This window comes from Zeugodacus cucurbitae, chromosome 4 (genome assembly GCF_028554725.1).
Source record: "Zeugodacus cucurbitae isolate PBARC_wt_2022May chromosome 4, idZeuCucr1.2, whole genome shotgun sequence".
NCBI classification, from domain to species: domain Eukaryota; kingdom Metazoa; phylum Arthropoda; class Insecta; order Diptera; family Tephritidae; genus Zeugodacus; species Zeugodacus cucurbitae.
In genome coordinates this window covers 61118797-61145945 of record NC_071669.1, presented here as the reverse complement: position 1 = coordinate 61145945, position 27149 = coordinate 61118797, and the positions used below count along the sequence as shown (strand labels likewise).

Genomic DNA, 27149 nt, shown 5'->3' with positions numbered 1-27149 from the left:
AAAGAAAACCTTTTAGTTGCACACCTCAACTCAGTCATGAAGCAATAACACGGCAAGCAAGCCATTTCCATTGCCATACACATATAAAAATTTGTATTTATTGCTGCTGTATGTGTGTGTAGAAAATGTCTAAGTCAATTCAATTCAGCTGTCGAAATTATGGCAGAAATAGTAGAATTTTGTGAGCTGGAAAATGTAATTATGTTGCAGGGAGATTTATATTGGTGCGATTTTTATATTAATGCAAGTGCAATATTCATACCATAGCTAACAGATCAGTTGGATTTCATTGCTTAGCAAATACGGCTATTTTATGATATGGATCACCTGAAGTACGTTTTGATAATGTGTACAAACTTAACTCTAATAAGTCAGCTAGCAACCTACTTAGAGAGATTTTAGCACTTCATATAAGTTAACAAAAATTCTATTGTTGGGCTTCTTATTCATTTATTCTGATAAGCTATGATTCCAAACTGTTTTCAAATCCATATCATGAATGTTCAATAGTTACCAGACATTCTACATGTGTAAAGAATTATTTTTTACCTTTACCTTACAGTTTGCTCCATATGAAGACTCCGCCAAATAACATTTCAAATATGAACCTCGTTAAAAGAAATGTTTCATGATCACCAAATTCGAACGATTGTAAGAAATCAGATATCATCTGATGATTGGTTGGTTGAAATGAACGCAAGCGGCCGCACTTAGGCCATCTGACAACTAGTGAGTTTGATTTACGTGAGTACCTGCCTACCTCACGGTCTAACCTCACTGTGCTCCAAATCACATCGGATCAATACAATGCGTTGATCAGCGCCCTGAGTTTGCTATGCACCTTCAGTACCAATTGGCGTGTGGTATCGACACACTTATGCCACCTTAGTAGGGCCGAGGACCATGCAAAACCTCTGCCGTGCTTTATGTTCGGCACCCGGTTAACCCTGTAACTCCTCATCGAGAAACCAAAGGCCCTCTGCCGGCATTTAGGTTTTGAAACCACAGCCACCACGAAACTCCCCGAAGGCCCAACCGATTGAGCAGGTTAGAAGCGAAGCTCCTTAGGCTCCTGCTCCCCGTGGTACCAGGTTAAAGTCTCTGGTAAGACCTTGTAGCCGATGCTACTACCAGTTGAGCCTTGGCCATACTGCTCTGCATTGGTGGACAATTGTGGCTTGAACACAATTGCCCTTCTTGATAGGAATAGCCAGTTCCTTAGAATTGCCATATCAAAAAGGTAATATAATTCTAGCTCAAGCAAAGAAATATATTATAGCACGCATAGACGAGAGACTTTGTACCAGCTATTACAAAGTTTAATCATCTGCCTTGTGCATGTTTGGATTTTAGACGCCTCTTACGACAGGCATACTTTACCACGGGGTTATTCTGCACCCTCCTCCGCAGGGGGAGCTATCATCTGACAATAAGAGATAAATCTATCCTTTGCTGGGGCAGTATACATAGTAGTTGCTTATTACATCTCTCTAGTATTCACCATTGATCAAGATGCTGTTTCTAATTATATTCGCAGCGAACAGTTGTTCACAGATTCCAAACCACAATATGGTACTTATTGCCTGCAGTTCGATCCCCACTTCCAGTAAATTAAAATTTTAATATGCTCAATAAAGTCAGACCTGCAAAAATTAATGGTTCGAATCGAAATTATATGCGATTATCTGATATATTCTTATCGATCTTATTGCCTTTACATAGTCTCTGAATGGGTTTTAAGATAAATTTATTCTTAATGAAACAGGATAAGGCTATAAGAATTGATTTCTTAAAATTTATTAATGGAAGAAGCAAATAAAGATGGGCCTATTTAGAAAACAAGGATATTACATATTATTCGATAGCCACGGAAGTATATATATATATATATATTTGGCGTAGGAACCGCTTTAAGCGATTATAGCCGAATCCACCAGAGCGCGCCACTCATTCCTCCTTTTTGCTTTTTGGCGCCAACTGGAAACACCAAGTGAAGCCAGGTCACTTTGCACTTGGTCTTTCCACCGGAGTGGAGGTCGTCCTCTTCCGCGGCTTCCTCCAGCGGGTACTGCATCGAATACTTTCAGAGCTGGAGTGTTTTCTTCCATCCGTACAACATGACCTAGCCAGCGTAGCCGCTGTCTTTTTATTCGCTGAACTATGTCAATGTCGTCGTATAAATCGTACAGCTCATCGTTCCATCGTCTGCGGTATTCGCCGTTGCCAATGTTTAGAGGACCATAAATCTTGCGCAAAACCTTTCTCTCGAAAACCCCAAGAGTCGTCTCATCGGATGTTGTCATCGTCCACGCTTCAGCGCCATACATCAGGACGGGAATAATGAGCGACTTATAGAGTTTGATTTTGGTTCGTCGAGAGAGGACTTTACTTTTCAATTGCCTACTCAGTCCAAAGTAGCACCTGTTGGCAAGAGTGATTCTGCGTTGGATTTCAAGGCTGACATTGTTGGTGTTGTTAATGCTGGTTCCCAGATAAACGAAATTATCTACAACTTCAAAGTTATGACTGTCAACAGTGACGTGGGAGCCAAGACGCGAGTGCGCTGACTGTTTGTTTGATGACAGGAGATATTTCGTCTTGTCCTCATTCACCACCAGACCCATACGCTTCGCTTCTTTATCTAGTCTGGAAAACGCAGAACAAACGGCGCGGTTGTTGCTTCCGATGATATCAATATCATCGGCATACGCCAGGAGCTGTACACTCTTGTAGAAGATTGTACCCTCTCTATTTAGTTCTGCAGCTCGTATTATTTTTTCCAGCAATAGATTGAAGAAGTCGCACGATAGTGAGTCACCCTGTCTGAAGCCTCGTTTGGTATCGAACGGCTCGGAGAGGTCCTTCCCGATCCTGACGGAGCTTTTGGTGTTGCTCAACGTCAGCTTACATAGCCGTATTAGTTTTGCAGGGATACCAAATTCAGACATCGCGGCATAAAGGCAGCTCCTTTTCGTGCTATCGAAGGCAGCTTTAAAATCGATAAAAAGATGGTGGGTATCGATTCTTCTCTCTCGGGTCTTTTCCAAGATTTGGCGCATGGTGAATATCTGGTCCATTGTAGATTTTCCAGGTCTAAAGCCACACTGATAAGGTCCAATCAGTTCGTTGACGGTGGGCTTTAGTCTTTCACACAATACGCTCGACAAAACCTTATATGCGATATTGAGGAGACTTATACCACGGTAGTTGGCGCAGATTGTGGGGTCTCCCTTCTTATGGATTGGGCAGAGCACACTAAGATTCCAATCGTCAGGCATGCTTTCTTCCGACCATATTCTACAAAGAAGCTGATGCATGCACCTTATCAGTTCTTCGCCGCCGTATTTGAATAGCTCGGCCGGTAATCCATCGGCCCCCGCCGCTTTGTTGTTCTTCAAGCGGGTAATTGCTATTCGAATTTCTTCATGGTCGGGTAATGGAGCATCTATTCCATCGTCATCGATTGGGGAATCGGGTTCGCCATCTCCTGGTGTTGTACTTTCACTGCCATTGAGCAGGTCGGAGAAGTGTTCCCTCCATAATCCCAGTGTGCTCTGGACATCCGCTACCAGATTACCTTCTCGGTCCCTACATGATAATGCTCCGGTCTTGAAACCTTCTGTTAATCGCCTCATCTTTTCATAAAATTTTCGAGCATTACCCATGTCGGCCAGCTTTTCAAGCTTTTCATACTCACGCATTTCGGCCTCTTTCTTTTTACGTCTGCAAATGCGTCTCGCTTCCCTCTTCAGTTCTCGATATCTATCCCACCCCGAACGTGTTGTGGTCGATCGCAACGTTGCGAGGTAGGCAGTCTGTTTTCTCTCCACTGCGGAACGACAATTCTCATCGTACCAACTGGTTTTTTGGCGTTGCCGGAGACCAATTGTTTCGGCTGCAGCGGTATGCAATGAGTTTGAGATGCCGTTCCACAGCTCCCTTATATCGAGATGCTGATGAGTGCTCTCCGAGAGCAGGAGTGCAAGTCGAGTAGAAAATCGTTCGGCTGTCGGTTGTGATTGCAGCTTTTCGACGTCGAACCTCCCTTGTGTTTGTTGACGGGCGTTCTTTGCTGCACAGAGGCGAGTGCGTATCTTTGCTGCTACTAGATAATGGTCCGAGTCAATGTTTGGTCCTCGGAGCGTACGCACGTCTAAAACACTGGAGACATGTCTTCCGTCTATCACAACGTGATCGATTTGATTGCGCGTGTTTCGATCAGGGGACAGCCACGTTGCTTGATGAATTTTTTTATGCTGGAATCTGGTACTACAGACAACCATATTTCGGGCCCCAGCGAAGTCGATCAGCCTCAGGCCGTTTGGCGATGTTTCGTCATGGAGGCTGAATTTTCCGACTGTTGTGCCAAAGACACCTTCTTTACCCACCCTGGCGTTAAAATCGCCAAGCACGATTTTGACATCGTGGCGGGGGCAGCGCTCATAGATGCGTTCTAGGCGCTCATAGAAAGCATCTTTGGTCGCATCGTAACGGAAGTATAGTCCATAATTTACTAGATCAATATAGCTTCCTCTGTGTTATCGATCTTATCTTTTCATGTCGGAAACCATTTGTTTTCCAAAAGGTTATATCCATATTCTTCTTTTGCGTCACCATTTATATCATTAACACTTTAAAAATTATTTGATAAACAATGTAAATTTCGTAAGCAGCTTTTAAAAAATACTGAGAAAATAAAATTTTCACATATTAAGTCTACCAGTGCTTGACCCTAGAAACATCTATTGGAAAACAACGGAAGCACAGTTGTAGACCTAATATATTTAAAGGGTTTCAAACAAATTTTCTTTTATCACTTAATATATATATAACCAAATCCACATCTAAATATATTTTTTCGACCTAACCTCAAAATGCTCACTATTAAAATATCCAAGTGTATAAACTGCAACTTTAGTTCTTATAATTATAAAACTCCAAAGTAGCTAATGTCAATTTCACTCTCTTTATCGATTTATCTCTGTCCGCCTCATTTCCTCGTCCTTATCAGTACGTGCCCTTAACCAGTCTCGGCTCATTAGCGCCATTTCAGCGCACTAATTTTAGCTTTAGCTCATTCGCATGCACTATGCCGTTGATGAGCAGCTGCATTTGGCATACAACATTAGGCTGCAATTAATTATATTTTCTACACTTTTGCAACGCTTCATCGCCCTCACTGCTTTGATTGCATTAAGCTGGGTGTGTGTGTGCACTTAGTGCACTATGTGGATGCCACGTGAAAGTGCAGCTACTTAGCATTAAATTATATTTGTTGATGCTGCAAATGTCATGTTAATCTGCCGCATTAGAGGCAAACTGCGGCTTTATACAGCTACAAAGTGCAAGAATGATTAAGTAAAGCTTTGACTGCATGTAGTGTATTAAGGTAGCTTTCTGTTGGAAATCAAATAAAGGGTAAGGATTGCGTGGTGCTGGCTTAGTTGAGGATTATAAATGTTTTGGTTAGAGGAAATGGAGGATTACTTTCTCTAAATAGTGTTAAGTGAAGTCAGATATTGTTTTAAATCCTCTGAGAGCCTCCAGGGTCCGACGATATCTCGCAACTCAAAGATCTTAACAGAAGACTTCATTGTATTAATAATATGAAAAATTTAAGCATGTGGCAACATTAACATTTCATCAACGAGTTTTTAACATTTTGATAGACAGTTATATGCGGTTTATCTCTTAAAATATCTCTCTTAAATATCTCTTAAAAATAAAATTAAGTTTGTCACGAAGTTTGTAACAGCCAGAAGGAGGCGTCGGAGGCCCTATAAAGTATATATATAAATGATCAGTATGTTGAACTGAGTCGATTTAGCCATGTCCGTCTGCCTGTCCGTCTGTCTGTCTATATATATACGAACTAGTCCTTCAGTTTTTAAGATATCGTTTTCAAATTTTGCAGATGTTATTTTGTCTTCAAGAAGCTGCTCATTTGTCGGAACTGCCGATATCGGACCACTATAGCATATAGCTGTCATACAAACCGAACGATCGGAATCAAGGGCTTGTATGGAAAATTTTCGCATTTGACGTGGTATCTTCACGAAATTTGACATGGATTACTGCTTAAGCTAATAATATAATCTCCGAAGAAATTGTTCAGATCGGTTAACTATATAACATTAAGGTTTCTAGCAAACAACCCGGCTAAAAAGAATTAGTAAAATGTTTTCCTTTATACTCTCGCAACAAATGTTGCTAAAGAGAGTATTATAGTTTTGTTCACATAACGGTTGTTTGTAACAACCAAAACTAAACGAGTTAGATATAGGGTTATATATACCAAAGTGATCAGGGTGAAGAGTGGAGTTCAAATCCGAATGTCTGTCTGTCCGTCCGTCCGTCCGTCCGTCCGTCTGTGCAAGCTGTAACTTGAGTAAAAATTAAGATATCTTGATGAAACTTGGCACACTTATTTCTTGGCACCATAGGAAGGTTGCTTTCGAGCAAAATCGGACCACTGCCACGCCCACAAAATGGCAAAAACCGAAAACATATAAAGTGCCATAACTAAGCCATAAATAAAGCTATGGTAATGAAATTTGTATGAAGGATCGCACTAAGAGGGGCATATGTGGATGTAATTTTTTTGGGAAAGTGGGCGTGGCCCCGCCATCAAATCGGTTTTTTTATATATATCTCGCGAACCAATAGAGCTATATAAACCACACTTTCTGCAGTCGTTTTTTAGCCACTTCCAAATACAGTCCAAAAATGAAAGAAATCGGATCATAACCACGCCCCCCTCCCATACAAAGGTTAGGTTGAAAATTACTAAAAGTGGGTTAACTCACTAACGAAAAACGTAAGAAACACTAAATTTCACATAAGAAATGGCAGATGGAAGCTGCACTCAGATTTTTTTTAAAATGGAAAATGACGTCGCCCACTTATGGGTCAAAAACCATATCTTAGGAACTACTTGACCGATTTCAATGAAACTTGGTTTGTAATAGTTTCCTTTCATCCCAATGATATGTTGTGAAAATAGGCCAAATCGCTTCACAACCACGCCTACTTCCTATATACCAGAACTTTAAAGAAAATCTGAATCGTTTACATTACAATATATAAAGTAAGCACTAGTGAAGATATCGGTGCAGAACTTTGCACAAATGCTATGTTTATAGTGTGGCAGCCCCATTCTAAAAATCGCCGAAATCGGCCCTTAGGTTTTTAAGGCCCCATATATCGAATACGAGGACCTCAGTGCTTCTAACCTAATATTATGGTTTCCAACTTTCAATGGACTTTATACAATATATATGACGAATATGTGGGTCAAATTGTGTATTATATAATATAAATAAAGTTAAATAAATAAATTGCGAGAGTATAAAATGTTCGGTTACACCCGAACTTAGCCCTTCCTTACTTGTTTTACTTACTTTTTCTTACGTCTTTAGATTTGCTTAAACACATAGTTACTAAAAGAATTGCACCTGTGAAGGGTACAGCCGAAGTTAACGTTTTTATCTTGTTCTTTTTTAATTTTTGGCTCACTGGGTAACCTCTTTTCCATCGCATAGCAATCCAAACGCACGTACCGTACTAACTAACTTTAGTAATTTCTGTGCTAAACATTTGAATATACTTCCGCAATGCCACAATTTTCAATTTGCTAAAGATAAAGTGCACTTTCCAGCACGTACCGAAGCACATGCCAGGGCGTATACGTAACCTCTAGAACCAAAGCAAAACTAATTCCAATTAAATTGCACATTTTTCAATTCGTAAGAAAAACTAAAAGAAATAACAAACATTCAAACATTTAAGTGAAATAAATGCCACACTTAAATATGTGCTCAACAAAACTCTATTTAGTGTGACACACGGTGTATGAGTAACATTCACATCGGTATTTGTAAGTTGTCCTGGCGCTGCTCTTTAATTTAATCGAATTCCTTTAAGCACTATACTTATGTACTTAGAGGTGCGTGTGCCTTTTTTCTATTTATTATTGTTGTTGTCGTTGTTGTTGTACGCTACACAAAAGGTACATGGCGCGTACAAAATGTTAACATTGAAAACCCCTGAACGTGAGTTAATGAGGTTAGTGGACAGCCACTGTTCATAGAAAGCGCTGTGGACTAGCGTCGCTTGACTGTATATTTAATAGAAATTAGCGGCGACAACAACACGGCATAAGGCACGGACAAAAAATGCGAAGTCTTAATACTAATTAAAGAAAATACAAAATAATTATGTGTTGTTTGTGCTCAATTACTCACTGGTGCTTGTTGCTGGCGTGGCCGTGCTTGCTATTTCATTATTTATATTTTTTTCTTTTGCTTTTGCCATTTTCCTTTCGGTTTCTCAAGGCCACGAATGACATGTTGAGCATTTATAAGCACTTAGATTTGACCGAAAGCAACAAATGTCTGGCAGTTGACAGCTGGAAGGCAGTTATGAACATAGAACAGCACACACACAATCAAAAGCACCAAGCAAATTGACTCCTACTGTTTGTTTCTAAGTATTGTTGGTATTATTTAGTAACTGTTTGGCGCACGTTTCCATGTAATTTATGTGTGAGTGCATGTGCTTGGTGTGCATAATTTCATTTCAAGTAGCCAGTAAGGGTTTGATTGGCAAAATTGTTGAAGTGTTATTATTGAGGCGGATTGTGAGTATATAAAATAAACTGATATATTGAATTAAAAGTGAATACATGAAAGTATGGATACATAATACTTATTCATAAATAATATTTCAGTAATTTGTTTAGCTTTTTGCTGATTTTAAATAGGAAATATGGAATTTCATTCGAAAATGTTAGGTGTTATTGATTGAAAATGATAATTAAATAGCAAACAAGTAAGGAAGGGCTAAGATCGGGTGTAACTGAACATTTTATACTCTCGCAATTTATTTATTTAACTTTATGTATATTAATAATACACAATTCGACCCACATATTCGTCATAGGACCTCATGTTCTATATATGGGGCCTTAAAAACCTATGGTCCGATTTAGGCGATTTTTAGAATGGGGCTGCCACACTATTAACATAGTATTTGTGCAAAGTTCTGCACCGATATCTTCACAGTACTTACTTGATATATTGTAAAGTAAACGATTCTGATCGTCTTTAAAGTTCTGGTATATAGGAAGTAGGCGTGGTTGTGCAGCGATTTGGCCTATTTTCACAACATATCATTGGGATGTAATTAAAATATTACAAACCAAGTTTCATTGAAATCGGTCGAGTAGTTCTTGAGATATGGTTTTTGACCCATAAGTAGGCAACGCCACGCCCATTTTCCATTTTGTAAAAAAATCTGAAAGCAGCCTTCATCTGCCAATTCTTATGTGAAATTTAGTGTTTCTGACGTTTTTGGTTAGTGAGCTAACTCACTTTTAGTAATATTCAAGCTAACCTTTGTATGGGAGGGGGGCGTGGTTATTATCCGATTTCTGTCATTTTTGGAATGTATAAGGAAATGGCTAAAAAAATATACTGCAGAAAATTTGGTTTATATAGCTCTATTGGTTTGCGAGATATGTACAAAAAACTTAGTAGGCGGCGGGGACACGCCCACTTCCCCAAAAAAATTACATCCAAATATGCCCCTTCATAGTGCGATCCTTCATACCAAATTTTAAATTTTTTTTTCATAGCTTAATTTATGGCTTAGTTATGGCACTTTATGTGTTTTCGGTTTTCGCCATTTTGTAGGCGTGGCAGTGGTCCGATTTTTTCGAAAGCAACCTTCCTATGGTGCCAAGAAATAAGTGTGCCAAGTTTCATCAAGATATCTTAATTTTTACTTAAGTTACAGCTTGCACAGACGGACGGACGGACAGACAGACATTCGGATTTGAACTTTTCTCGTCACCCTGATCATTTTGATATATATAACCCTATATCTAACACGTTTAGTTTTAGGACTTACAACCAACCGTTATGTGGACAAAACTATAATACTAATAAAATAACGGAGTTATGTGTGCCAGCAGTTGTGAGAAATGTCGTTTCGAGAAAAACGCGTTTAAAGTTTCGTTTATAGCGGCTTAAACGTACGAGCGGACGCTCTTTAGAACGCTGCCATTCAAAAATTCAAGATACGACCTTACCGCTTTCACAGGATATTTTTGAAAGTATTAACTAGCGATTAAGCAAAAAAAAAAAACAACTCGATTGTTTGAAAATGTCACACTGTTATAGCCCCTTAACCACGTTTTTCAACTGCATTTATACAGAGTCGATATTAAAATAATATATTAAATCCAATCGTATTTAAATTTGCACTTTGAAGTCAACATGACTATCAGAAATCATAATTGTATTGAGAGAAGTGTTGAACCAATATCACCAAGGCAACTAGAATAGCGTAGATCGTTATATAATACCATATATGGGGGCTGGGGTTACTTTCTCGATTTCTGTTTTCGTTTTCTGCGATATAGGGGGCCTTGAAAAGTTTTAGTCCGAATCCTGTATGTTCTCGGTCTAACAGTCATATTTTTTACGCAAAATTGTATACAGTCACCCTGAGAGATGAAAAATTTATTATTGGACATATAAGAATATATAGGATACTTTGAACTGATCTCGTATATTTCTAGTTCCAAATTAATTTTTGCTCCAGAAAGCATAATTCACTTGTTTTATATACAATACCTCATATTGAATGACGTAAAGACAATCGTAAAATTGGTGATCATCATTTTCTAGATATGCGGAATAAGGAAGTTATAAATTTCGAAAATTTCTGAGATAAGAGATATGCAGTATGATAAGGGATAGTCCTAGTAATTTTGTTTAATATATTTTTGCTTGTGCTTGTGCTAACTGTTCAACAGCTAAACAAGTTGTTAATAGACGTGGTTGTTGTGTTCTGCTGTATTTTGAGCTTTTTTATTATGCCCTAGGAGGGTCTTATACAGTAGCGGACAATGAAATCCAGACAACTAAAAAATTATAATTTTTTGTGGCTTTTTGTCGGCGTTCAAACTAACATCTCGATTGATTCTTGTGCTAACTTTGGTATCGACAGCTTCAAATAACTCCAAATTCAGCAGCAGTTTTGAAGAGATCCCTCAAGCTTATACATTATATCATCCGATCTTTCTTTAAATACAAAAGAGTTGTCCGGATTTCAGTAGCGGACAACTGTAGAAATACGAAGTAAAAATATTAGATAATGATTATTCTGAGTTTTACAATTCTTTAATATATGCTGAGCTGCGAATGAAACCTTTGTTACAAAGATTTCCCAAAGAAAAATACTTTTCTAGAATAAATTAGAGGTAAAAGAAGACCAGTAGAATCACCTTCACATATTATGGAAAAAAAATGTTACCTAAAATTTTACAAAAAATAAAGACAATTTCAATACTTAACCCTTTATCTTAATCACTACAACAGCACATCAACCTATGTTCAAGAAAAATACATATTGATGACAAAAGTAAATGGCTTAACTTTAATCTAATGTACCTCCAATTAAATAACAAATGATAACAATAATGGCACTTATTCGAAATATTTATGCTGTTAGATGAGAGTATGACTGCTCTGATACTTCATATATTCAATGCTTCTTATGGTTTTGGTGCGCTGATGCTGTTTTAAACACATTTAAAACATTTGGTGCATCCTGTATTTGATAAAAGCTGTCAGAAATTCTATTTATTTCATATATTTAAAATCCAATAAAGCAATTAGTTAAATCCTTTACTTAGAGAATAATACATATCAATTGCTTAATATTTGTTAGAGATGTAATTTTTTTAAACTTCTTCCATTTGGCAAGCATTGCATTGCTACTACAAATACACCATCCTTTCCTCTAAAGATGAATGCTTCTTTTATTGATTTGACCGACAATCGTTTGTCCAGCAATTAATAATTGTCAAATCGAGATTCTCATGTCACTCACAGCCATAAACGGAATGTTGGTCAAGCTATGAATGCGAGTGATGGTTGCAATATGTCAACGACACTGCAAACTCGCGAATTGATGACATGGCATCGGTGCGAAAGAGATATGAGTGAAAGCCAGAAGAAAAAAGCTTAAATTTTCTTTTACTGAAATGGCTGTAGAGTTTGAATGTGAACTGATTTGTTGAATATATTTTTATTGTATGAATTCGACTACTTTAAAATTAATATTTTAAAAATTGAAAGAAGAGTGATAAATTTTAAGAAAATCATTCTTTAAATTATAATAAAGTGACTATTTTTTTCATTTTATTTTCTTTCATTCTATAAAATTAAATTTTCTACTAAATTCTCGAATATTCGATTGTCACTGTCTATTATATATAAGCCACATGCTTTTTGTTGCATATGATCCAATTGGAATTAGGCATATATAATAATTCATACATTCCGCAGATTGCACTTCACAGCCAAACTCTGAACTTTCCGTTGTCTAATTGTCTAACAATAAACAGCTGACATTGTGTACATATTGATTTAGACAAGCAGTTGGCATTTGTCTGCCTGCAAATGCCGGCCAACATTTGCGAAAAGCACTGCTATCTGCCACTGCGCTTATTTACTTACCGGTCACTTTTATTATTGCGCCGACTGCATTTATATTAAGTAGATATGTGTGTAGCAAGCAAACAGCGGCACGTATGCGCTTATGTGTGTCTATCTCAGCGAATGTATGTGTGTGTGTATGAGTGTTTGGTCTTTAATAAAAGCAAAAATGTTGTTAATTTGGATGTTTGCCATGGCAGACTACGATGTCAGCGATTACTCGATAAATAGTGGTGGTTGGTAAACAAATACGTGTATGTATGTCTGAACTGTTATATGATATATATATATATATATATATCTATATATGTATAACACAAAACAAAGTCCGGCCAGCAGACAAGTATTTGCACTCAGTTGAGCATTCAGACAGAGAATTAAGTTCAAGTTCAAGTTTAATTACTTTGGCTCTTCCTTCCTTCCGAGCAGATGTTCATACTTATATACTTATATATACATATGTATGTACATACTTGAGGTATGTACAGTTATGTCTTATGTCGTTTGTTTGGTTACTGTGCCCTGTTTATTAAGTGGCTTTTGTAGTAGTTACGCTAAAAATGTACTATTTACTTTTACTACATATTTAATGAAGTGTAAAAGTGTTTGCATTTCAAAGCTGAATTTATGTGTGAGTTGCATGTTTCTACACCTATACACACATAAATCGTTATTGATATTTGCTTATAAATAAGTGCGTTTGTGTGCGTAGCATCGTTAGTTTTTCACCTAATTTAACAGACATAAGAATTTATTGCTTTATTGTGTGTTTAGCAAATTTCACAAATACTCTGAAGTGTCAGTTCAATTGTTATTTGCATTACAATTTGTGGTTTGTAATTGTTGCTGTTGTGGCAATGAAACTGGCTTTGAGGAGTACAATTATTGATTTCAAATTGAAATAAGTAAAGGAGAGTGACTCGACGATGTGGAAGGGGATTTGTTTATGCATTTTCCAGCAGGAAGGAATTTTCGCATTTTAAATTCAGAAATAATATTAAAGGTGTTTAAAAAAATATCCTTATTTTATTTAGTGTTATTGTCCAAATTTTATTTTACTTTTATTTTTTTTTTAGAGAAAATATTTTTTTCGCCAAAAGGTAGGCCACATATTATTTAAAAATTATTTATGATTTAATACACTCCTTTCAAAAACAAGGCTAGTGACATACAATTTCCGCTCAAAGTAGAATACAATAGGCTTTCCAAGTAGTCAGTTGAAAAAATTAATTATGGATGTGAACCTCTCAATCGTGATTAAACTTTATATATCAGCTCCTGAATGATGTCGTCAAAATTACTTTCGTTGACAATTCTAGAATTAGAAAAGTGAAACAACTTATTTCATTTATATAAAAAAAATATCACAGCCACACAAAAATTTGTCATGACCTGAGGCGCTTACTATGTGTACTACATGTTTTTGGGGTCAGTGAATTCGAAACCGAGGTCCATTTAACCCATGACGAACATCGTTTTTTTTTAATTCAACGGATTTGCTTGAAACTCGTTATTAGGTGGTTTTCGGGGTCGCTGATTACGAATCCGGTGTCGGTTTTTCAAAATTCAAAATGGCGGATCCAATATGGCAGACGGTTTTTTGAAAAATTCGTCGAAATCGCTTGAATCTCGTTACTCGGGGGTTTTAGAAGTCGTTGATTACATAGAGTAAGACCCCAAGGTCATAATATTGTATATTTTTGGAATATGAAATCTCCTCTGAGAAATAAGAAAAAATTGAAATTTATTCACACCTAAATTAATTTAATTTCATACCAAAAATTAATGACGTCGCCATATAATCATTGACACATTTATTGCGAGCATACTAAACTCCTTCTGAAATTTTGACTTTAGACTGAATATCTCACACAATATTTTATATAGGCCCTCCTTTAAGGTTATTTATAAAAAAATGTGTGAAAATTTGAATTATGAGCTAAAACATTCATCGAAAAAAAAAAACTGAAATGAGGGCTTGTTTGTATTTGCAATAAGAGATAAAAAAAATATTACCAAAAAAAAAAAAAAAATTATTAATGTAAAATTTTTCAGGAGCGAACTTTTTTCAAATTTGGTCAAATTCATAAAAATTAGGTATATTCAATAACAAAGTGATTGTTTGTTTTTATTTTTTTTTAGTCTATCTAATAGGAAATATCTCAATCAATACTTTTTTGCGCTATATTTTGCCGCCATAACCCTTGCTGATATGGACGAAATGAGCTTTTGGAGTAATCCGACCTCCATGTCATCATACCACCCATTCAAAAGGACGGAATGCAGTTTTTTTGGTTCCTCTGCTTCTGTACGGCTTCCTGTTTCTTCATAATCGCCAACAGGTTTCCGATTGGGTTTAAATCGGGACTGTTCCCAGTCCACGTCCATTGATTTATTCTCATGTTTGGCATAAAATCGTGTACCTCAAAAAAAAAAAAAAATACAAGGAATGGTGGTAAAAAATAGTTCTTAATGCGATTAATAACAGGTAGAAGAATTAAAAAAAAAGTCTTACGATGTTGGACCTGTGACTTGGCTCAGTATCGTCCTGGAAGATCGTTTTGGTCCTGATACAGATCTTCGATACAGGGTATCAAAATGGCTGCCAGGACTCTTCCATCAATTAAATTAATCCCTTTTAGTCCATAACATTCATTTGATTTAAGGAAAAGTCAACGGTGAGGCATATAAAAAATTATTATTAAATCAGCAAAATTACTTTTAAATGGAATCATAAAGTAATCAATAAATGCTAACTGCTTCTGATTAAATTTAAAAGGAAATTTGTGTAATTGGTCTAATTAAAACAAATTTACTCATAATTATCGAATTTCTTTCTTGAAATGGAAATTTTATGCAAAAAAAATTAATTCGAACTACAAAAAATTCAAATTTTGCACTGCTCTATTTTAATATTTTAAGCAGGCCAAATTCTAAGTAATTGTAATAAAGAGATCATAACATGAAATCAAGCCAAGCGAATGTGGTTTTAAACTTGCTGGGCTTAAATTCATTGAAATTCACAAGAAATTTGGATATCAAAGATAATTTCCTCGATCAACAATACGATGGAAGCTGCATAACAAGTGTGTAGTAAAAACTATCGACAAATTAGGAATACTCTTCACACATTTTCTTACGCAGAAAAAATGCACAATTTGCTCATGTCATTAATGAATGGTTATAAATTTTCGTGAAATACTGTAATTATTTGAATTTTAGAAATTACAGATAAAGGAAAATAGTCTTTTTCACAATAAAATTATGACAAACTTGATGCACCAACTTCAAGGTAACCATTTCACTGAAAATTCATTCAACCAATTTTAATGGTGATTCATAAAATTTCATGAAAATAAATACAAATTAACCTGCTGGTATAAAATCATTAAAAAAAGAATTAAATAAACGCTAAACCTCTGTTCAAATCAATATGATGTGCTCTCACAACCGTGCTCAGTATTAGGCTTTTTAATGCCACAAAATATGCTAATGAAATCGCATTAAAGCAGACTAAATTCGCATACAAAGTTTGATATATTTTCTTCGATAATCATTGCTGCCATTGAAACTCAATGAGTCGCAACAAATTGTCGTGTGAAACGCAAAGACTGCGAGAGTTCAGCAAGCAGGACAGCGAAGAAAAAAATTATGTTGAAGAAGAAAACAAAACGCCAAAAATAAATAAATAAAAAAGTTGTTAAAAAAAGAAAAATAAAAAGCAGCTTGCTTTAGTTAAAAACCAACAACAACAATATGCGAGTGCGCTTGTAGCAAAAAGTCAATGACAATCGCACTCATACACACGCCGCTTTGGCTGCGCTGCCGGCTCAATGATAATGCTTTGCTTTCATGTTTCATTGGCAATTCAAACACCGTATAAAGTGAGATAACAGCTGAAAAAATGTGCTTATAAATAAAACAACAACAACAGCAGTAGCTTATGAATACAATTTTTCTAATAAATATTGATGATATTGAGAGGATGTGCAAGTGCGTCGCTCATTGGAGATCAGCTAATTTAGATTGTGTTAATAATATTTTGAATTGCATTTATCTAGTCTAGTTATAATGGCTGGTTTATGCATAAAAATGATAATGAATGCAAGTGGATCAAATTTATTTTGTGTAATGTGCTACTTAAGTCAGTGAATGTGAAAATATTAGATTTAATAATTTTATATTAAAATTATAATTTGAAGTTTATCAAAGCTTTCGGAAGCGCAAAACTTCTCCTAAATCCAACAAAAACTCATCTGATGTTGACCAGCATCTTTCATGTTGCTTTAAAATCTTTTACACCTTTGTTACTCTTACTAATCTGTAATCCTGCTGAGTGCTATCTGACATTTTCTCATGTTTAAAAATAAATGCTTTTACGCTAACAAAAAACGTTTATGAACTAAACTCTGCCTCAATTCATACTAAAAAACACTATTTTCCACCTATCGGCGATTATTTGAGGTATTCTCAGCGTTTATTGTCTCATTGTCAGTTCGATCACATAAACCTATTCAATTCTGTCAATTTTAGTAGTTCGGTCGAATACTTCCGAGATTAACGTAATCACATTCTTTTATTGTGTGATTCAAGCATTATGTGATTTTTATGAAAATCTCTTTTCTATTAGCTGCTTTAAAGCTACTTAAGTGAGATTTTACCTTTCAGCGATTAAGATTTTATGCGCCTCTGCATCGCAAGTACGTTAAAATAATGATAAGCGTAAAATAGGCTTAGCAGCTTGCAAATAAATGTGCAATTACATAAGTGTATAATGTGCTTATTTTAAATGTTTAAACAGATAAGAGCATTTAAATTGTTATTTAAATGTGTTAGTGAAAGAGAGACTATGTACTAAATTTTGGTTACGAAATATAGTTAGTTGCTTATTAGAATCACAAAAATAACAATCTAACAAGAAAGTATCCAAATTTCTAGATTTCCAAATTTGCAAAATTTACTTTAATTCGGCATAAAAAATTTAAGAGGGTTGCCACCTTTTACAAATTGTAGTTCGATCCAAAAATATATAACAATCTAAGAAGAAAGTTGCTAAATATGACAAAATATACTCAAATTAAGTGTGAAAAAATTTTAGGGTTGCCACATTTTGTATATTATACATAAATATAATTAACAATATTATAGTGTTTTAATTTCTTCTGACATAGTATAGACACTTATAAAAATATACCGAGAGTTAATTAGCACATTTTATATGAAACAGCGTTGCCACTTTACTGGAAAAAAAATATATGAAAAAATTTTTAGGAATCAAAATGGAAATTAAATTGTACTCATTTGTATTCATTTACACTTTGAATGATTTTCTGATAAGAGTTGCTACCTTTTCAAAAAATATATCTATATACATACTAGGGTTGCCTAATATAACTAATTAACGACATTGACAACAAAAGATATAACAATCTAACAAGAAAGTTTCTAAATATTTAATTCAATCAAATGCAAAAAAATTTAGGGTTGCCACATTTCACAAATTAGTTATATAATGAGCATATTGATAGTGTTTTGATTTTTTTGACTTATACAAATACAGAGATTAAATTTGCATATTTCATTTTAGGCAGAGTTGCCACTTTATAGAAAAAAAATGAAATTTTTTTTAGGGATCGAAATGGAATTTAAATTATACTGATTACATTTAATAATATTTGATTTACTTTGAATGATTTTCTGATAAGAGTTGCCAACTTAAAAAAAATATCTATATAAGTATTTCAAAACGTAAAAATCGGTACTAGGGTTGCCCAATATAACAAATTAACGACATTTTACTTTAAGGAGTCAATATATGAGCAACATAAAGCTAACACATACTATAAATGTTATATTTCCGGTAGGGTTGCCAACAATTTCATTTACAAGAATGCCCTTTATATATTATAAATTTCCACATATATATGGAAATAGTAAAAAATAGGAAATATATGTATTCATATAGAAATTAATTTAAATCTACCGTCTCTACTTTCAGTTTACCGCTGTGAAAACTAATACCACGCCGCAAGAAACCAAATCTGATAACAAAGAAGCGCATGCTGTTTTATAATTAAATCCTTAACTGCAGTTTATAATAGAATTTAATGCAACGTGTGCAGGCAACAACAAAAACTCAGTTCAACCACAGCAGCAATCACAAAGCACAGCACATCATCTGTGAAGCTTCCACAAATATAGAAAATTAAATGACATCAACATAATAATGGCTACGAATGAAACCCAGACGATTTACTGTGGCAGTGGACTTGATAATTTTCACACCAGGTAAGTTAAGCTAGTTAGTAGTTTGTAGTTACTTGTTAGTATAGTTAATGTAATGAATGGAGCTCTGTTGCATTTTATTTCATTTACTTTTAATTAAAGAGTTTTAAATACATATATTTTGCTGGAAACCTTCTTCCTGCATTTAGACATTTTTCCTCTATTCAGATTTCAAAAATAAAAAAAAAAGTATTTTCAAACATGCAGAAAGCCAGGTGGCAACCCTTTACGGAACGTAAACGCAAATATCTAAAAATTTCATATATTTTTCGAATATTTAACTGTTTTTGTTTTTGTCGCATCAAAATTTAGTTTTATTTATTAATCTAATGCTGCAAATGTACCGCGTTGCGTATACGCCATGTACACCACACCAAGCACATTTGCGGTTCGTTAATTGCTTCCGAGCAATCCAATTCCATTGCTTTCCGACCACACTCATACAAACACAGAGTCACATTACAGACTCGCTACACGTATGTGGCATGTGGCAAGAACCATTAGCGTGTTTCTAAGCAAGTAATTGAAAGTGTGTGCGTGTGTATTAGTGAGGCTGTGGTTGTTGTTGCGTGTTGCCGCATACACAGCAAGACACCGCGTGATTGTCGTCGTAAAGCGCGCACTGCGTGGTGTTATCATACGTTTACGCACGTAAGGCACACAACGACGCGGTGTTATTGTTGCTGTTGTGGGTGTGAGTGCGCTGGCATTTAATGTCTACATTAATGTGTTGACATTATAAAAACTTTGTCGCTCTGCGTCTCTATGTCTGTGCCTGCGCATCTACTTACCTTGTTTGTGTTAATGCAATTTCCGAGCGGCTGTTTTTTTCACTCAGCACATCGATGTGTTGGAGTATGTGTACATGCGAGTTGCGTTCACATTGTCAGCGGCAAATGTTCTTTGCTTTGCTATTTGAAATTTGCTCGCACAACTCGTCATCATGCGTGGTAAGGCGTATCATTTAAATTAATTACACTCACATATGCAATAAACACGTATGCATAGAGGCGTGTGCGCCTGCATGATACTTCGTGTTACAAGGGGGATGTATAATGGCTTCATTAATGATTTGAGACATTAAGTAATAACAAACAAAAAAAAACATTGATTACTTTCCGCTTTGTCAACACAATTATATTTTCACATTCTTCTTGATGGCATTAGAGTAGCTTATAATTGTACATATTTATGTACAATTACATAATTATGTGTGTAAGTATGAAGGACTGCTTCTCATACTCGGACTTAAAATATTAACAACTACATGTTGTCCATGTTTTTTTGAAGTAAAATTGAGTATTATGGTTGCTAGTATCTCATAAAATATTAAACGAATTTAAACTATTACTGGTGGATCAGAAAATCTGGACTGATTTAAAGAAATAATACAATTCAATCAATTCACATATATTATTTAGTTGAGTTGTTATGTATTCATTAGAATAACCTTAAAAATTTTTGATTTCGTGTTTATACATATTTTCTCAAAATTAGGACTCAGGCTCGGTGAGTACCTTTTCATGGCCGTGAGCACTTTCTTGAGTTATGAGAACTGAAAAAAGTCACTGGGAGTCAAATCCGCAGAAGGTGGTGAAGAAATTTGAAACATAGTCCATGAAATTTTGCACGTGTTTTCAATGTCTTGAGATAAGGTTAATCATTCGACTGGTATCCCACTTTGCTTTCATATAACCAAATATTCATTAACGATACATCTAACAATTTTTTTGATATAGTGAAATGCCGTTCATGTCCAAATTTCGCTGGGCTCATAGTATTCGATTCCCTTATGACCTCCAATACAATTTCTCACCGAACCACTGTTCAATAGCTAAGAAAATGTGCTAACATATTACATTCGAAGGCTAATTCTAATTACAGATCAGTCTCATAGAAACTGTACACATTTTTAGTTAGCTTGGAATTATGATATATAACAAGCACATAGCACCTTCTTAGTACTCTTTGATAATCAGGCCACAGCCGTTCCCACATTCCATAAAACCATAACCGTGATCAACTTGCTTTTCGATCTGATATCATATTGAAAATGTTGAAAACTCTAAAAGTGTATTAAATTACTAATGAAAAGCAAAAACTACTATAGAAGAAAAGGTGAAAATAAGCTGCGCTCAGATAAAAAAAAAAAACATTTAAAAATTGACCTGGCGTCGTTCACCCTGTTATCGATGGAAAATGGCCGAAATTGTTCAGCAACCACGTCTACTTCCCATATATCACTTTTCTGAAGTCCATCTGATTCGTTCACGTTTACAATATATAAATTATGCACCAGTGAAGATATCGAAAATCTGTTTACCTCATAACATCTCCTACATCCTATAAACCTAATATGGAGGTTTTCAAACACAAAACATTCGATGTTTAAAATCGTAATATCATTTGGAATCTAGGTAGATATTATGAACCGAATTTCATTGAAATTGGTTGAGTAGTTTCGAAGATATGGTTTTCGACTTCTATACCATCTTTATAATGAAATTTAAGGCTTCTGGTGGTTTTCCTTACTGAATTAAAGCATTTTTAGTAGTTTTCAACATAACTTTTGTATGGGAGGTGGGTGTGGTTATATTTCAACTTTACTCGTCACCCTGATCATTTTGATATAAACATATATTGATAGTTTAAGGACTTACAACCAACCGTTATGGGATCAACATTGTTGCTTTGTTGAGTATAAAAATATACTCAACCTTTTCGTATTATATATATATATAATATAATCTATTTAACTACCATCACATTCTTTAATTTCTCCCGAATCATCTCACTTTATTCGCTTTCACTTCACACACTTCCTTCGATTAAATTTCAATTCATTTTCAATCAATTCGAATTCACTTGTGACCCTACCAATAATTTAACTGACTATAGTTTATACTCACATCCACCAATGTTTTCTCCATTTACAGCTACAAAATCTGGCATGGCTACATCTCGCTCATCGTCTGCATACTCGGCACCGTGGCGAACACACTCAACATCATCGTGTTGACGCGCAAAGAGATGCGCTCACCCACCAATGCCATACTCACTGGACTCGCAGTGGCCGACCTCGCCGTTATGATCGAGTATATACCCTATACGACACACGACTACATACTCGCCGAGCGGTTGACACGCGAACAACGCTTGAGCTACAGTTGGGCTTGTTTCATAAAATTCCACTCGATATTCGCACAAGTGTTGCACACGATTAGCATCTGGCTGACCATCACACTGGCGGTGTGGCGCTACATAGCCGTTGGCTATCCGCAGAAGAATAGCATTTGGTGTGGCATGCGCACCACCATTTTCACCATCATCACGGCGTACATCGTTTGTATATTGGTGGTGTCGCCATCGTTCTACTTAGTTTCGGCCATTGTAGAGTTTCTCGAAACCATCGATGAGCATGGCAAAATCATATACTCGGAACCGCTGACACAGTTCATAATCGATTATCTAAACGAGATGGCAAATCACACGCAGCAACAGCAGCACATGCAGTTGCAGGCACAGGTTACAGCATCCGCTTTGGCCTCGGCCGGCAATGCGTCCGCCACAAATGCGAGCGCTTTGGCAGCAACAACATTAGCCGCTGCATGGAATGCAAGTGATATAATGTCGATAGCGACTACAACAGCCAGCACACCCATCACCACCACGACTACTACGTTGGCCGCCACAACTACATCACCGTGGCAGCAGCCACATCACAACATCACCGTCTACAAGTTGTATCACAGCGATTTGGCGCTGCACAACAAATCGCTGCGCAACTCTACCTTCCTCATCTACAGTGTGCTCATCAAGCTGATACCCTGCATTGCGCTGACGATACTATCGGTGCGTCTGATAGTGGCGCTGTTGGAGGCCAAGCGACGACGCAAAATGCTCACCAGCAATGCGGCGAACGGCATGAAGCCCATCGTCAATGGCAAAGTATTGGAGCAGCAGCGACCGCGCAAAAACAGCAAAACACTGGAGAAGGAGAAGCAAACGGATCGCACGACGCGCATGTTGTTGGCGGTTTTGTTGCTCTTTCTCATTACCGAATTCCCGCAGGGCATTATGGGACTGCTGAACACCATGCTGGGCGATGCCTTCCTCATGCAATGCTACTTGAAGCTGAGTAAGTAGTTGGCGGCAGCGCCAAAAATGCCTAAATGGCTGACTGTGAGTGTGACTGTAGCTATAAATGAATGTCTGTGTATTTGTGTGTGTGTGTACTTGTTAGCAGTCACCTCATTTCTGCGTGGCAGCTGCCTAGCAGCGCAAAGTTCATATAGCGCCTATTTGGTACTTTGGCTTTGACTAACTGCGCGGTCTCTAGAGCCATTTAGACGCTGTCAGCACTTTGTCGTTGTGTCGCTGAATTTGCACTTGCATTTGGTGGCAAAGAACAAATTGCATTGGCCCTGCGCTGGGACATCACATTAATGTCGCGCTCAAAGTAACTCATACGCCCTGGCGCTAATTAAAACTTTCCAGCCGTTCGGCAAATGCGCCGCTTTTAATTTGTTTTTTTTTTTTGCTCTTGCCACGTAGCGCACAAGGGTATTATAGATTTGTGCTGTTTAAGGTTTTTTGTTTGTAACACTTAAAGGAAGAGTAAAACATTATATAAAGGTCAAATATATTACTCAAGAAAATTAGTGAGCACATATTTTAATCATAAAGTAATAAATTAAATCGGTCAGATTTTCTCAAGAGCTCCATTGAAGTGTGTTCAAAAAATAACGGGAATTTTAATTTTTTGAAAAAAAAAACATTCGTCTGCATAAATGTTGTTGACTTCCACAAATCCAAAAGTTTACAAATTTTTGAAAATTCCAAACTCGCGAATTTCCCGTTACTTTTTGAACAAGAATTCTGAATATCCAACAGAATATTCAGCGACAAAAGTGAGTCATTTCGGTTCAACATTTCAATAAAATTTTTGTTAGAATTTAAAAATAATCAATTGCGTCCGAATTTAACACCTCCTTACCTCTTTATTTTTTATTATACCTCTCCTTCTTCCTTTGAAAAAATGTGTTGCCTCTCATTTGTGCTGTTTTTTGTCCCACTTTTTTCAATTTCGCTGAAATATTCTATTCTTTATTAGAAAACTCGTAGCTACCTCCTCTCGAACGACACGCAATTTTCTCGAATCCGTTTTGCCATTCTTCTATGCGGCTATATGCAACCCACGGCTTCACTTGCACCCTTTCAACCACTCAACTGCAATTACAACGTAAATCAAATTAATTACAAAGGCGTTGCTATGACATTCCTTCAGCATCCCTTGCGGGAGGTGGAGACCAACACAAATAACAACAAATATAAAACGCCGGGAAAATGACAAAATACAATAAAAATAAAATTAAACAATTAATAATTTCCTTCACTTTAACCACTTTGCACAACTTTTACAATATTTGACTTTTTGCGACATTTTACCCGCTGCAGGGAGTAACGACATAATTAATTGTAGCATTTTAATGGTTGTTAACAAGCGTAAACATGTTCTAATGAAATCAGCAACAGCGAAGACAACAACAGTTTTTGATGTTTGGTGGGAGATTTCTGATTACTTTTTGTGCATTATATTTTGACGCATCATTATTTTTTTTAAATAATTAACAAAAATTTTAGAATTAAAAAATAATAATTAAAAAAAAAAACAAATAAACAAATCTTTCCTCATATTGTTATGATAATGTTAGACAAAAAAAAATAAATGAATATTTCCTCATATTCAATTCTTTTCTATGCCTTCTGTAAATGGATTAAATCAAAACATTTCGGATTTCAAATTTTTATGAAATATTATAAAGTATTCTCCATAACTTGCTTGACTTCATTTTCAGCAAATCTTAAACCCTTTTTTTAAAAGCAATTCCTTCGATCGCTATTCTCTTATCTGTTATTCTCTCACAATCAATTTTATACTACAAATGAATACTTATCATTAACTGCTAGCATATATTTATAGCGTTTTCACACAGGAGTTAATTGACCAATTAACCGGCCTCTGCTCGATTAAAACGCTGATTAAGTTCGATTTACCATACAAAATAAAAATCTACATTAATTACAAAGTCCATATTTGTAATTATATATACGTTCTCTGTCTGCGATGGGCTGATTAATAAAAAAATGTTATAGTAGATGTCGCTGCTAAAAATATTAATCAGCTGATGAAACTTACCAACTTCTTATGAAAAGCAAAAACAAAAAAAGCTGATTGGTTATCGAGTAGCCGATAGTCTCAATAAAAATGATCAATTAATTTGGCGGTGTAAAAATATTATTAGATCAATATGCTAGTAAGCTGCCCCATCATGGATCATTTACTGTGAAGTCTACCAGTCCCATTGGATACTTCAAGTAGTGCCAGCAGCTCTTAAGCATCAAATTATTGAAGTATTCAGAAGATCCAGATGCAGTTATAAATTATATTAAATTCTTTCGTAGTAAAATAAAGTATTCAAGAAGATTTTACAACAATATTTATATCAAAACTAATACGGCTATGTAAGCTGACGTTGAGCAACACCAAAAGCTCCGTCAGGATCGGGAAGGACCTCTCCGAGCCGTTCGATACCAAACGAGGCTTCAGACAGGGTGACTCACTATCGTGCGACTTCTTCAATCTATTGCTGGAAAAAATAATACGAGCTGCAGAACTAAATAGAGAGGGTACAATCTTCTACAAGAGTGTACAGCTCCTGGCGTATGCCGATGATATTGATATCATCGGAAGCAACAACCGCGCCGTTTGTTCTGCGTTTTCCAGACTGGATAAAGAAGCGAAGCGTATGGGTCTGGTGGTGACTGAGGACAAGACGAAATATCTCCTGTCATCAAACAAACAGTCAGCGCACTCGCGTCTTGGCTCCCACGTCACTGTTGACAGTCATAACTTTGAAGTTGTAGATAATTTCGTTTATCTGGGAACCAGCATTAACAACACCAACAATGTCAGCCTTGAAATCCAACGCAGAATCACTCTTGCCAACAGGTGCTACTTTGGACTGAGTAGGCAATTGAAAAGTAAAGTCCTCTCTCGACGAACCAAAATCAAACTCTATAAGTCGCTCATTATTTCCGTTCTGATGTATGGCGCTGAAGCGTGGACGATGACAATATCCGATGAGACGACTCTTGGGGTTTTCGAGAGAAAGGTTTTGCGCAAGATTTATGGTCCTCTAAACATTGGCAACGGCGAATACCGCAGACGATGGAACGAAGAGCTGTACGATTTATACGACGACATTGACATAGTTCAGCGAATAAAAAGACAGCGGCTACGCTGGGTAGGGCATGTTGTACGGATGGAAGAAAACACTCCAGCTCTGAAAGTATTCGATGCAGTACCCGCTGGGGGAAGCTGCGGAAGAGGACGACCTCCACTCCGGTAGAAACACCAAGTGCAAAGTGACCTGGCTTCACTTGGTGTTTCCAGTTGGCGCCAAAAAGCAAAAATGAGGAATGAGTGGCGCGCTCTGGTGGATTCGGCTATAATCGCTTAAAGCGGTTCCTACGCCAAAAATATATATATATTTATATCATTAAAATTTCGCCAAATTCTTTCAGGTGTTCTAGGCCCGCTTTATATTCAAAGTATGAAAAAGTTTTTTAAGACACCCCATGCAAGATTACAAACCATTATCTGTCTCCAAATGCTAATATGATGATTTTTGAGAAAATATCTTAAACAACCTTTATATTTGAGTCATAGTCAAGCACTTTTTTCTAACGATTTTATATTAATATATTCGTTGTTAAATTTGTCTCATATGGAAGATCGCCTAATCTACTATTATGCCTCGTTGAAATTTTAAACAAATATCAAAAGAAAATCAGTAGATAAATTTTTGTATAAAAATTATAGAAAAGCTTTGCGAAGATCTAACATATCTATCCATTAAAATTCGTAACAAAAATCAGCGTGACGTATATGTAACATGTGTTTGAACACTTTTTAGAGAATTTCCAAGTCGTGTCATTTGTATGTATTTCTGCAATATATCTCTTTTTTTTATAACATTCCTTTGTATATATACAAAATTGAATCTGAAGGATATAGTCAGCGCTATTCGATACGTGCTTCAGTTTATGACATATTTCACTATCATCTTTTGCTCATTTTAGTGAATTTGATGTTTATAGTAAACATGAAAAGTGACATGACTGTCAACTTCAGAGATGCTGATTTTTCATTTAAGGAAACAGTATATATGTAGCAAATGTTACGTATGCGACGCGTTGTACTCTTTAAAGAACACATTTGCAAACATTTCTGTATTTTGCTCAAATGATTGACTTGAGTTAAAAATTGTATTTGTATTGGAAAGAGCAGAGGAA

At 36.0% G+C, this 27149-nt stretch overlaps 1 protein-coding gene across 1 annotated transcript in view; it reads left to right on the top strand.

Annotated features, from left to right (window-relative positions):
• LOC105212457 (G-protein coupled receptor dmsr-1-like) overlaps positions 1 to 27149 on the top strand; it is a 170758-nt gene that overhangs the window by 129380 nt on the left and 14229 nt on the right. The window contains exons 5-6 of the mRNA XM_054229979.1: positions 18505 to 18794; positions 21728 to 22929. Coding sequence (XP_054085954.1) covers positions 18733 to 18794; positions 21728 to 22929 — 1264 coding nt within the window. The 5' untranslated portion in view covers positions 18505 to 18732. The remainder of the gene's footprint in view (positions 1 to 18504; positions 18795 to 21727; positions 22930 to 27149) is intronic.